This window comes from Mizuhopecten yessoensis, unplaced genomic scaffold (assembly GCF_002113885.1).
Source record: "Mizuhopecten yessoensis strain PY_sf001 unplaced genomic scaffold, ASM211388v2 scaffold2329, whole genome shotgun sequence".
Lineage (NCBI taxonomy): Eukaryota > Metazoa > Mollusca > Bivalvia > Pectinida > Pectinidae > Mizuhopecten > Mizuhopecten yessoensis.
Window position 1 is genome coordinate 4766316 of NW_018404492.1, and position 13603 is coordinate 4779918.

The window sequence follows — 13603 nt, forward strand, 5'->3', positions numbered from 1 at the left end:
ATACACTCTTGCATTGTTTTGTAAACACTTGTGTCATACAAGACTGTCGTAGTCGGGGAACGATTACCAAAGGTAAAATGCGATCCTACACACTTGCGCTAATTGTGCACAACAAAATACCTGTCATCATTTGTTGACAATCGTTTTATAACGTCATTAATTATTGATTATTTAATGTATTCTCGTCTGCTCGATTGCCTGTAACAGAATTAAAATGGACTTCAGAATTGGTGATACAGTACATGTTGGACAAAATAAAAAGCATGGTAAAGTTGTGTCAATTAAAAAAAAACTTAGGCACATATACGTGTTACGTCATTCATTCGTTTGATGGTGAAATTATAAGATGTTCAAGGCACGAACTAATCAAAGGTCTTGATGACCATGTATTTGATGATGAACTGCTACGTCGTTTTGATCCACACAATTCACCACCTAAAAACATGTCCACGAGAGATTCTGTCCTACCCTCGCGTCGCAGTGCTACCGCCCCACCCCCGAGTCCCAGTGAAACCGCTCCACCACCCAGTCAAACTGCCCCACCCCCACGGGCTACCGCCATCTGCACCCCTTCCGGACCGAGTTTGACAATAGATGACGAGCTACATATGGATCTGCCTAAATTAAGAAGATCCCAGCCCCGTCCATCTAAAGCTTCTGTAAAAAAAAAAGCAATAGATTTATCGCTTTCACAACAGACGACGTAGACGATTTTATAACAGAAAACGAAAATGAAAGTACTAAAAGAAAAACATCCGCACATTTAAAATTGCTACATAGTTTTTTTTACAACTCAGCAGGAAAGTTGAGAAATATCGGAAATACCACACGAAGAGCTTGATCTACTTCTAATTTTTTCATGAGTGTTAGACAAAAAGATGGGTCTGAATACGAGCCAACTCTAAGAGGAATGTTGGGAAATTTTGAAAGGGGAAGTAAACCAAAAAAGTACGGTAAAAGTTTAATAACATCTGTATGTTTCAACAAAAGGAAGCACTTTAAAAAGCAAACAAAGAAAATTCTAAAAGCAAGGTCTTGGAAATCAACCAAAAACAGCAGATGCGAATCCCGACGCGGATATCAATGTACTTTACGATGCCGGGGAACTGGGTTCCGATTCACCAATTTCCATTCTAAACACGCTATGGTTCAACAACACTTTGTTGTTCGGAATGAGGGGGTAGGTCATTCGAGCACAGGGCTCTGTGCTGAGGTGACGTTCATCATAGATTCGAACAAGAAGTAAATAGAGAATTCTTGGAGTATAATGAGAGGCAAACTAAAACTAGGACAGGGGCAGACATTTCGCTATTTAGAAAGAAAAAAAATATACAAAACATACAAGAAGAGGAGACCAGCGAATTTCTCTGAAAATTACCACCCGTTCTAACTGGCCGCGAGTACGATAAAAAAAACTACGATCAGTGCTTCGCAAGATACCCTGTGGGCAAGAACAAGCTAAAAAGTATGATGAGAAACATGACAGCCAATGCGAACTTAAAATGTGAGAAAAGACTTACTACATGTAATACTTCCGTAGGAAACATCTCTGTCAGAAACTTCTGTAAAATGACATCCCTGACACACAGGCAGTACAGATCACCGGTCACAAAATCCGAATTCTTTGAATAATTACCGAGCAATGACAAGTGCACAAAAAAGTATCATTTTCTCTATGCTTTGTAACACTACTGACAACAATATGACATATCGAGGTCAAAACAGTCGCGTCCCATACGTGTACCGACAATCCAACATGTATGCTCAATAGACATCCGAAAGATCTTTATTTACAGGTTATCCATGGCGGTGTGTTCAATATCACAATTAACAATCACACTAATCCAGTGGTAAATCCACCTAGACGGGGATTCAGACGTCAAATCCTAAGACTCTAACGAGGAAATGTAAGCTCTTTTAAAACTTCGTGGCAACAAGTTTCTTTGATTCGAAGTGTGACGTCACATCGAAATTGACTACCTGCATTATATTCTTCTTTTTATGTTCTGTTTTGATGTCGTTAGATTCCTTATATTGTAGATAAAATTTGATCTTTATTGTGAATTATGTTTTATTCTTTGTAAGGACGAACTACATTGTTTACGCGGAAGCATACAAACGCAGCTTTAGAAGTTAAGGGTCCGTATTTATTTGAGGCCCCGACTGGATACGTGTAGACAATGGCGAAATTGAATGTTTTTAAGTAAAAGGTTCGGGATTTTTTTACCTGTAACTGAGCTAGATCGGGTTATCTCAGTCGAGGGCTAAGTTTCTGTAACATAATCCCAACCGAGGCGTAAGCCGAGGTTGGGATGTTACAGAATCTTAGCCCGGGACTAGTTTGGTTTATTATTGTTTAACGTCCTGTCAACAGCTATGGTTATTTAAGGACGGCCTCCCCTGTGTGCAGGATGCATACGTGTAGTGTAGGACAGGAGGGAAGGACAAACTACCGTTATATCACTCCTGGATTATGCGCTGACGTTTTGTTTGTAAATAGTTTTCGTTACAGGTGGAGTATAAATTGGTCTGGGGTGGATGTTGCGGTATCTGTGATGAAGCATTCAAGTGCAATGGCACTATAAATGATGCCGTTGGAAGCACGGTCCCACTACAAACAGAACACATTACATCTCCAGCACACACGCAGGCATACACACAGATATAAGCAAGGTGGCATATGACTAGTAGTTAGCGCCTGATAAGGCAGCTCCTGCGAAATCCTCAAAAAATGTATTGATTATTGTTAATGCTTATTGTATATCTATAAACTGTAAAGCGCTTTAGAGTGGCTAATGCTAGCTATATCAAATGCTGTATATTATTTATTGTCCTCTTGCTAACATGCAATAGATTACAACCAACATGGATACTAGTTTTTTCATTGATATTCTTCTATACTAGTTTTTTCATTGATATTCGTCTCGATCCAATCCTATTCAGTTGGTTTCAAACTCTTCCACCGCAACTTGCCTTTTAATTTATCTGCATTTCAATCTGTGAAGCTTGCAAATCGTTTGAACAGTTTTTCATTTGTCACCACAGGAACTATAAAAGTAATTAAAATAGCGTGTAATTTGCTTGGTTAAAAATATGAAACAATTTTAAGAGCTCTGAGCATTTGTCTGTCATACGTTATGGTATCCAATCAACAACAAATTGTTGTAGCTTCTGATCAATATTTTCGGAAAATATTTCATATGCATATCTTACAGGTTCAGTGTTTTTTTAACTGCCATTTTACAACAACCTGTTCCTTTCCAATTGGGAAAATACAAGAAGTATTGCGCGCACCGAAGGTGCGAAGCGACTTTGGGTGGGTGGGTGGGTTCCTAGTAACCACGTTACGTATCAAAATATACGAGAGTGTATTAAAATAGTGTAATGAAGCCTTGTACAAATTTCTAATAACATTTCAATTACTTTGTTTGCTATTGCTAGGGTTTAAAGTCCTCGCAAAAACATGGTCATATCAGGAAATGAGCTTACGAAGCCACTGCCGGCAGGAAAATTAGATAGCAAATGGAGAAAACTGGAAAGATAGGCAACAAAAATATCCTTAGTGTTGCAATGGGGGCAACAGATCATTTTTTTAGTCTCTTCAATATCCTCTTAGTAGAAGATACAGTGGAAAATTTCCGATTTTGTAGATGGCCCGACATTATTTGCTTCCAACGATCATGCAGTGGTTACAGCAGGTTTGTTCTTTCCCCAAACCTGAACATTTAAATAAAGATGTTAAATAGATATTCAATACGGAATGTTGGAAAGTTTATATGAACAAGAGGCCCATAGGCCTTAACGGTCACTTGCTATATTTATACAAAGAGTTGATTTTGTTTAAAACACAAACAGAAATAATAATCAGTGACAAAAAAACAATAAAACCACCTTATTCAATATCTAGCATACACATTTAAGACTAAAAAGTATTTGAAACTAGCACCTCTGATTCTAAACAAGGAAAATGAATAAATTTTAGCACACTGACTCCTTTGGGCCCAACCCTACAGGGGGGTGATCGTGAGACCCTAGGGTCATAAACCTTAAGACCCTTCCATCTATACAGAGTGTTTGATTCTACCATATCTGGGTTTTTGAGAAGACTTTTTTTTGACCGGGGGGTCAGTCAGGGGTCATATGTGTATTTGATTCTACCATATCTTGGTATTGAGAAATAGATTTTTGAAATTTCAGTCAATTCGACCCTTTTTGCAGCACCCATCAGCCCCGGGGGGTCAGTCAGGGCTGATATGTGCATACTATCAAACTGCTACCCAACGCTGATAATGATAACCCAAATTGAATTATTTCTAATGGAAATTTAACAAATGTTGGTCCAAAATGTGATTTCCCTATATAAACTATAGCAAAGTTTACCCCCTCCCCAGGGGTAAACGTGAGACCCCAGGGTCATGAAATTCACAATTTTGGTAAAGCACCTTAAGACCCTTCCATCTATGAAGAGTATTTGATTCTACCATATCTTGGTCTTGTGAAGAAGGTTTTTGATATTTCAGTCAATTCGACCCTTTTTGGCCCCACCCATCAGCCCCGGGGGGTCAGTCAGGGCTGATATGTGCATACTATCAAACTGCTACCCAATGCTGATAATGATAACCCAAATTGAATTATTTCTAATGGAAATTTAACAAATGTTGGTCCAAAATGTGATTTCCCTATATAAACTATAGTAAAGTTTACCCCTCCCCAGGGGTAAACGTGCGACCCCAGTGTCAAGAAATTCACAATTTTGGTAAAGCACCGTAAGACCCTTCCATCTATGAAGAGTATTTGATTCTACCATATCTGTGTCTTGAGAAGAAGATTTTTGAAATTTTTAGTCAATTAGACCCTTTTTGGCCCCGCTTCTCAGGCCCCTGGGGGTCGGGGACCAAACCGGCAACTATTTCTGGTGACCTTTGTCCATGGAAAGTTTCTGCAAAATTTCATTGAAATTGGTTCAGGGGTTTTGGAGAAGAAGTCGAAAATGTAAATTGTTTACGGACGCACGACGGACGACGACGGACAAAAGGCGATCGCAATAGGTCACTTGAGACTTTGTCTCAGGTGACCTAAAAACAATTAACACCCGCCCGTGGTATTTGCACGTATTATTTAGGCATATTACATAATTGGGCAGAAAACAATTCCATGGTTTTTTATTCTATGAAAACATGTCTTAGTTTAAGACCGTTTGTCTTTGAAAAGGTTTTGACACATAATCGAATCGGTAGCGCAAATTCTTTATGTAGGCATCCTTATTTTGATATTGCTGCTGCACTCCAGTATGACGGTTAGGTTCGATTTCGACCATGGAACCTTCCTGTAAAACTTTATTGAAAGCGGTTCAATGGTTTTAGAGATGTCATAAATGTGACTCGTTCACGGCGCACGAAGACGTACATGTACAATAGTGATCGCAATAGACGAACTGATAAGATATGCATCCTGCTTGATAAACATGTAACAGGAGCGTGTTTGGCCCAGTTTGTCAGTCCCACATCCCGACTAGGTCCTTATCTAAAAATACCAAACTAACCCCAAATATACCAGACGAAAAGATGTGACAGCACAAAGGAACCAAATCCATACATCCGACTGTCCCGTGTACAATATACCACCAATCATTTATCCCACATTTGACAATACGAAAACTGAAGGACCAATCACAACAGAGGATTCACAGAAGCACACAGGTACAACGAACACTGACGAAAAACCAAGCGACTACGGACAATGCACGACAAAAACATCGACCTCAGACAGGGAACAGCAACAAAGGTCAGGGTGACACAGGTACACATTGTACAGACACAACATACATACATGCCGTATACTTAAGCTTACAATCCTGTCAGCTTAACACTGTCGATGATCACACATACATTATAACGTCCCCCGCTACAAACATATTTGGACGTAAGCACCAGCACGGACATATGTGTTTCGTACGGTGGTAGACGTATTTCTGATTTGCATTACATACATACAATGTACCTGGGGTTTTGCGTGACATTGATAGCTTTTAGCATAGCGAGCTGAAATCCTCTTTCCGAAGGATATAAAAACCGTGTGTGTACCAAATATACATGATATTCATAAAGGAAGGTGTGACGTCTTTTGTTTTAATTATTCATGCTTTATTTCCCCAGAAATCAATAATTGATAAAAAATAAAACATGTTTCCAAAAATCGTGATTTTGCTCGGTGATTTCCCCCCAAATAACTAACTCAGAGCCCTGTTGAAATGATTGGAAAAAATCACTGCTCCGTATGAAAAAGACATATCGAGAAAATGACAGGAGTCGTTGTTTCTTGGCGTTCCTAATCAAAAATGAAGAATACAAGTAGTGGCATCTATATTCTAAATTAATAGCATCTTCTAAACAACAATCATCGTTATAAATGAATAATGTATTCTCCTTCTAATGATGAAGGTTTTTGGTTTGTTAAGTAACGTGTGTCATTGTTAATCTTTGAAACCCAAAGATTTCTAGAGAGGATAGAAAATAATAGAACTTTTTCTTACATTGTTATTAAAGGATCACCTACATGTATATTATTATAATAATGTGATCGGAGGGAGCCGTACTACCATGGCCGGGTTACATTTCAATATAATTGCATTTTAATTTCGTTCGTTTGTTTAGGATCTATTGTCCTCGCAACAGCTAGGGTCATATGAAAACGAGTGTTTAAGCTGACACCACCGAAAAAAAGTAAAGCAGGAAAGCGAAAAAACAACATCGAGTTTGCAATTGGGACAGCCGATTATTTTTTAAGTTTCCCCAGGGTCGAAAACACCGAGGAAATCTACAGACTCCTCAGGGGATCCCTATTAGTCGCCTCTTACGACTTGCAGGGGCTTAATTGCACTTTAAAGCGCTCCTGGCGTTTTCCGATCCATCATGGACTGTCATCGTAAGACTGTAAGGTCATTGAATGATTATAGCAGTATAATATTCTTTACTTGCGGTAAATTAAGTAGTTGAAGTATTGCTTTCTACACAATAACACGACATATAACATGTGTGTATCAATTAAATAATTACAATATTTTCATAAAACGATAACACATGCAAAAATGCAACAGTTGAATCGAAGTTTTTTGCAAATTTCCCTTGATAATAGATCTTGGGTTAGGAAAGATCTCGAACTTCTTGATCTGAGATGGGAGGTCTTATGTCTGTCGAAATCGAGTAAGGTAATTATATTAATTACGGACGCTGGTCGATGCCTGGACTTGTATTCAAGACGGCAAAATAGCATTAGAGAGTAGGGAATCTAATAATCACAAGGCAAACCCCGACACGTGCTGATATATAACCGCAGGAAAGTGTGGCATTACACGTGACGATACCGAACAGATAACCATAGATTGTCTCCTCCACGTCAATAGGGGCATACAAGAGCGTGGGTTACCATGCTTTAAAACATTGGGATTAAAACACATTATCCGTCTGATAGTTACCTTTAAGTCTACAAGTTACTGTTTGATGTGGGTTTTTACGGTAATTGTCTTTTTTACAATACTTATATGACCCTACTGACTTTAAACGACGATGAGCCATACAAGAGTACATTTTGCTGGTAGCAATACTGCAAACCTCTATTTAATAATACTGAAATTCATGATAATTTTTACTTCCAAAATGTTTGATTTGCTTTTCAAGACCACTGAGAGACATTTTAAGGAAAATACCACCTAACTAAAATATCACAACCTCGAAATGTTTGATCGTATGCTTGATAAGGTTTTGGTTACTCGTTACAGTTAGGGTCATCTGGGGACAATGTATTTAGCTATTAATGAAGGGCCCATATGTGCACCATCCCTAATATATATCTTTGGGCAAAAGCAAGGACAAAATAATAGTCTCGTGTCTCCTATTGATCACGATGCTCACGTAGGAGTTCCAGGAGATTGATTTGACGACCCACTCGGACTGATAAACATTGTTTAGGAACACGTATTCCTCGCGGAGTACAAGTAATGGAGATTGGCCGTGATAACATACAGGAGGAGCAGGACTTAATACTGGCCATTGACAGTCTGATGCGTCTAATGATAACATCAGCCCTTCATGGCATACTGTACGTTATAAATTCTGATACATTGTAGTATGACTTGGTATGTACAAAAATGAGGGACATGGATGTGATATTTTGTAAACTTTATTTTTGTATTGTTTATGGCCAATCGACAATTCGTGTCACTAAGGGGCAAACGACACAAAAATAAGACGTTCACCAAAAAAAAAGAGTTCATTAAACTCAAAGGCACTAGAAGACATTTTAGAGAAAATTTTCCTCCCCGTTCACCGAGAGCTTTGAAGCATTTATCTTTTAAATATTTATTAAGGGGTAAAACGGATAATGTTGAATCGAATATAAGTAAATTTAGTTTTTTTGGACAACTGGAATAATTGAAACAACAAGAATTCAACGGGAGTGGATGTGTCGCCTGCTCAGCGCTGTTAGTAAGACAAGTTGTAACTCGACAGAAAAACCCGTAATATATGTTGAACATTATTGCTTCTAGCATTACCGTACAAAATGTGAAAGGATTTGATTAAAAAATAAAAAAAGATATTTGGCAATAAAAGGGGCATAACTGCACATAAACTTCTGAAATACGAACTTTTCGAGCTATAATGGAATGCAATATGTGTACCAAGTTTTAATGCAATCAACCACATGGAACCCAAGTTGTCGCACGGAAACCTTGTTTCGGACGACGCCGACAAAGTAATACCGACAAATGTATATATGTCGCCTCGCGTTGAAGGCGACACAAAAAAATGAGACTCTTTAGTGGACGACCCACGTCATTTTACTATGCTATTGATTTTTAAGCCAAAATGTGTGACTGATGGTATACTTCCTGCTTAGTAATGTCGGAAAAACTGGTATCTTTGTTTGTTTGTTTGTTTGATTTTGTTTAACGTCCTATTAACAGCTAAGGTCATTTAAGGACGGCCTCCCCTGTGTGCAAGATGCATGCGTGTAGTGTATGTGTGTGTATTTTGGGATGCTGCGATATATTCGTGTTTATCTTCTTGTAATAGCGCGGAACTGATGCCGACTTTATAGTGCTACCTCACTGAAACACACTGCCGAAGACACCCAGCAGGATGCCCCACCCGGTCACATTATACTGACAACGGGCGAACCAGTCGTCCAACTCCTTATTTGCTGAGCTGGTATCTGAAATGCTAATTTGAAAAAATGAAATTCTCTACAAAATTGGGTATATTTCCCTATTGTAAAGATCTGTCATGATACCGTACTAACATGTGGAATAATATGTTTTCTCTAGTTAAAACAAAAGACAGCAAATAAATGCTTTTTTTTGTTGGAAAAATTATCACGAATGCGAGTTTCAAGTTTAACCAGGTGGTCCGTTGTACTCTTTAAATGTTAAAAAACGGTCTGTCACGGAGAGGCGACTTCTGTATAGACTACTGCAGAATTGGGGATTTGCTGTGGTCTTTACTTGGGGACACAAAAGCAGCCCAAAGTTCTCTTACATCTAACTGCCTTTTGTTTCCTGTAGCGCTTTTTTTCTTGGCAATACCTCATTTTTGGCTTACATGATGAACGTTCCACCAGTGACGAAGGTAATGTGTCCTGGCCATAAGCTAGGACACAAAAAGGTTGAAAAGAAGTAGACAGAAAATATAAAGATCCAAAACGTTGTAAAGGTGACAGGAGATTTATTTTGATCGCTTATGTGCCCCCTTAGAAAGTTAAACAAGTTTGGTTTGGTTAAGTTTGGTTTAATATTGTTTAACGTCTTATCAACAGCTATGTTCATTTAAGGATGGCCTCCTCTGTGTGCAAGATGCATGCATGTAGTGTATGCGTGTGTGTTCTGGGAGGCTGCGCTATGAACGTTTGTCTCCTTGTGATAGCGCGGAACTGATGCCGAATTTGTAGTGCTACCCAACTGACACATACTGCCGAGGACACCCGGCAGGACCCCACCCGGTCACATTATACTGACAACGGGCGAACTCGTCGTCCCACTCCCAAATTGCTGAGCGTAAAGCAGGAGATGAAACTACCATTTTTACAGACTCTGGTATTTCTTGGCCAGGGGACAGAACCTTAAGCCTTCCTCACTGGGGCGAACGCTCAACTAAAGGTCAAACGTGAGGCATTGTCAAGGGAGACATTAGGAAGAAGAAAAGAAGTTTAGAAAGAAGAAAAAAGATAAGATCCCAAATTTAGTCGCCTCTTACAATCATGCAATTGCGGCAGTAGGTACAATTCTTACGCCCTACCTGCAGGGACAGTTAAACAAGCAAATTCCCAATTCTGCAGGGGATTACACATTAAATGCATTTGACAACATCATGCATATTCTTTTATCGATCCCGTAGGGGTAAACAATGAGGAGACCTAACCCGCAGCATATGCTACGTCGACTATATTGCAATCCTTCGAACTACAAATTGTTTCACCAATCTTTGAATCAAATCAAATATTTATACAGAACTGAATAAACGTTTTTTCTTATGTAAATAAAGAAAATTACATCAGGTCATAAACATCAGATTAATGCCATTTGATTTGAAGAAATCGTATTGCAGATCTTTGCTTGTTGAAGCCCTGCTTTTGCGATCAGTAATATACGGTATGGCTATCATGCGAAATGATTATAATCTATACATTCGTCACTTTATATATTTCAACTTCATGTATAATTATGTGTTACCGACTCTCTAGGTAATTGCATATTAAACATTTTGTTTGTTTGTTTGATTTTGTTTAACGTCCTATTAACAGCTAAGGTCATTTAAGGACGGCCTCCCCTGTGTGCAAGATGCATGCGTGTAGTGTATGTGTTTGTATTTTGGGAGGCTGCGATAATTATGTTCGTGTTTGTCTCCTTGTGATAGCGCGGAACTGATACCGACTTTATAGTGCTAACTCACTGAAACATTCTGCCAAAGACACCCAGCAGGACGCCCCACCTGGTCACATTATTCTGACAACGGGCGGACCAGTCGTCCCACTCCTAATTTGCTGAGCGTTAAGCAGGGGGAAGAAACTACCATTTTTAAAGACTTTGGTATGTCTCGGCCAGGGGACAGAACTCAAAGCCTTCCTCACAGGGGCGAACGCTCAACAAATGGCCAGAAGTGAGGCATTGTCAAGGGAGACATTAGGAAGAAGAAAGTTATTTAGAAAGGAGATAAGGTCCCAAATTTAATCGCCTCTTACGATCATGCAATTGGGGGCAGCAGGTACAATTATCACGCCCTACCTGCATATTAAACAAGTTGACGGTTTTATTAAACTTTAACAGATGAATTGTTGCTACCGGAATACTTAACTGGTCACGTGATAACCATATAAGGGCTGTTCGACGGTTCATGTGCGATGTGTATTAATTGTGTAATCGAACGCACCCAGTTTTCAAATATCCCGCACACACTCCGCATATATTGCGCACAACTGGGCGATTTAACAATTGCAAACCTATCTCTGCACAAATGTGCGGTTTGATACAATTGGTTGATGAATATTACGGAATGAAAAAAAAAATCCGCACAGCTCATATCCAATATACGTATAGTGCATATAGTAAAATAAATAATTAAAACTAGAACTGTAAGCCAAAGGGTAACTAATAGTCCTGCTCCTATATAGACCAGAACTGTCTCTACATAACTGAGGCAAAGCATTGCAAATCCATATTCTCCCACCAGTAATGATTTCTTTATTGACTGAGCTACTTTTTGTACACTTATTTAAGTATATAGTCTATATACTTAAGTAAGTGTATACAATGAAGGTAACCAATAAAAAAACACTCATGCAAACCAAATCTTGGTAGCCCAGATGAAACAGTTTTGCTTAAAAGATAAGCTCAAACCAAAAAATCAAGTTTAAACACGAAACCGTATTTATTGTTAAGCCATTCCTAAATTTACAACAACCACGATTGTTATCGCACGTCGATCGTCTGCACAAATGTGCGCAAGCAATGATCGTCCAATTTTTTATCGTTCGCACTTCGTGCACACATCGTGTAACGTTGTGCGATCCCACAACTGTAGTATTGCAGTTAATAATTGTTTGTATGTTTCATTTCCTAATAGCTATAGGTGTCGGACAGGCGTGAGGCTTGAGAATAATGAATATACATAGCGAATTATACAGGCGAAAGTGGAAATGCATAGTAATTGAATCGGTATGTGAAGAATAGGGTGCACGAGATTTACGTGTGGCAGAGCGGATGTAACGTGGTTGGTTCGAATAGGACGGAAGGCATTCTAGCCTGAGACGCCTAATAATACGGTCGATTTAAGAAAGAGCAGCAGAAAAAAGACATTGCCCGATTTGTGAGGAACGAAGTGAAAGAGAGTCAAGGTTCTTTATTCACACAAATGGAGCATTTACCTTCGGCAAAGCTCAACCAATTCCAGGACCAGGGAAAAGAGAACCAACGGCAGCAAAGTGAGTCGCAGATAGCGAGAATAGAGAGCATTAGTGACAGTGCGTACACATTCACAAAGAAGGGAAACGAAGAGCAACACAAGGTCAATGTTTAAGTGTAACAGAAGATCAAGGAGGCGGAGAGTTTTCTGAGGGATGAGGATACCCGGCGGCTATGAATGCACAGGAGAAGAGAGCGGAAAGGGTGTGTTTAATAGAGTATCGTCAAAAGTTAATAAAGCTAGCGGATGGTTCAGAGTTGGGCTGGAGAACAGCAACAGAATATGAAACTAACCATATTGCCGAGAATTCAGACGATGAGAAGAAGATGCAGAAGGCTGAATACAGGGTGCAGCGGATTATTAAACGAGGAAGGGTGAATGGTAGTTTCACACGAACGCGCCCATATCACGTACCGATTATATCGTGTAAGAACAGGCTACCGGCATATATGTGTTGTTTACATTGATTTTTGAGGGGGTATTATCATGGGTGAATAGGACAGACAAAATATATATCTCCATGCACACCTTCAGATGGTAGTTAACGTATCTGGAAAGTTTCGTTGAAATTGGTGCATTACATGTACTTAAGAAGTTGTCCGGACAAACTTTTTCTACGGACAAACAAGCTGATTCCAGTATATTCCCCCTAACCTCGTTGCGTGGGGTATACTTACACTATGTTCAATTTTACAATCCATGTTATACAGTATTAGTAACCGTTAGACTGTCAAGAATGGGTTTTGCTCCCAGGTTAAACAAGAGGCCAATGGGCCTTAACGGTCACCTGATATATTTATAAAGAGAGTTGATTTTGTTTTTTACATGAACAGAAATATTATTCAAATTGACAAACAAGAGGCCCAGGGACCTTAATAGCTCACCTGGTATTTTATTTTTCAATTTAAAACCTGCTGAGTACCATTCAGGTTTAACAAAGGAGTACAAGTAACAAAGTTGCATCTTCCATTTATAAATATTCAATTCCCTTTGCCCAAAGATTCTCTAAAACAAGTTTGGTTAGGTTAAAATCCCTTCAACGGTACAGAAGGAGAAGGATCTTTAATGTTTTCCTCTATTTCCCCTAATGGGCCCCACTAATCTGCCCCAAAGAAGGGGAATCCACACACCTCAGTTTAAACAAAATTGAT

The 13603-nt window shown here is 39.1% G+C and overlaps 1 protein-coding gene across 1 annotated transcript; it reads left to right on the forward strand.

Moving 5' to 3' along the window:
• The first annotated feature begins 443 nt into the window (after window positions 1–443).
• On the forward strand, window positions 444–12566 carry LOC110445736. The gene is made up of 2 exons (XM_021490515.1): window positions 444–659; window positions 12324–12566. The coding sequence occupies exons 1-2, from the start codon at window positions 444–446 to the stop codon at window positions 12564–12566; spliced, it is 459 nt and encodes a 152-aa protein (XP_021346190.1).
• Window positions 12567–13603: the final 1037 nt, after the last annotated feature.

What these genes read in the sequence shown, in the direction of transcription:
- LOC110445736 (XM_021490515.1), top strand. Translation starts at nt 444, where the DNA reads ATGTCCACGAGAGATTCTGTCCTACCCTCGCGTCGCAGTGCTACCGCC. An exon ending in CCCGTCCATCTAAAGCTTCT is followed by an intron (nt 660 to 12,323) that starts GTAAAAAAAAAA and finishes GGTCGATTTAAG; the next exon opens with AAAGAGCAGCAGAAAAAAGA.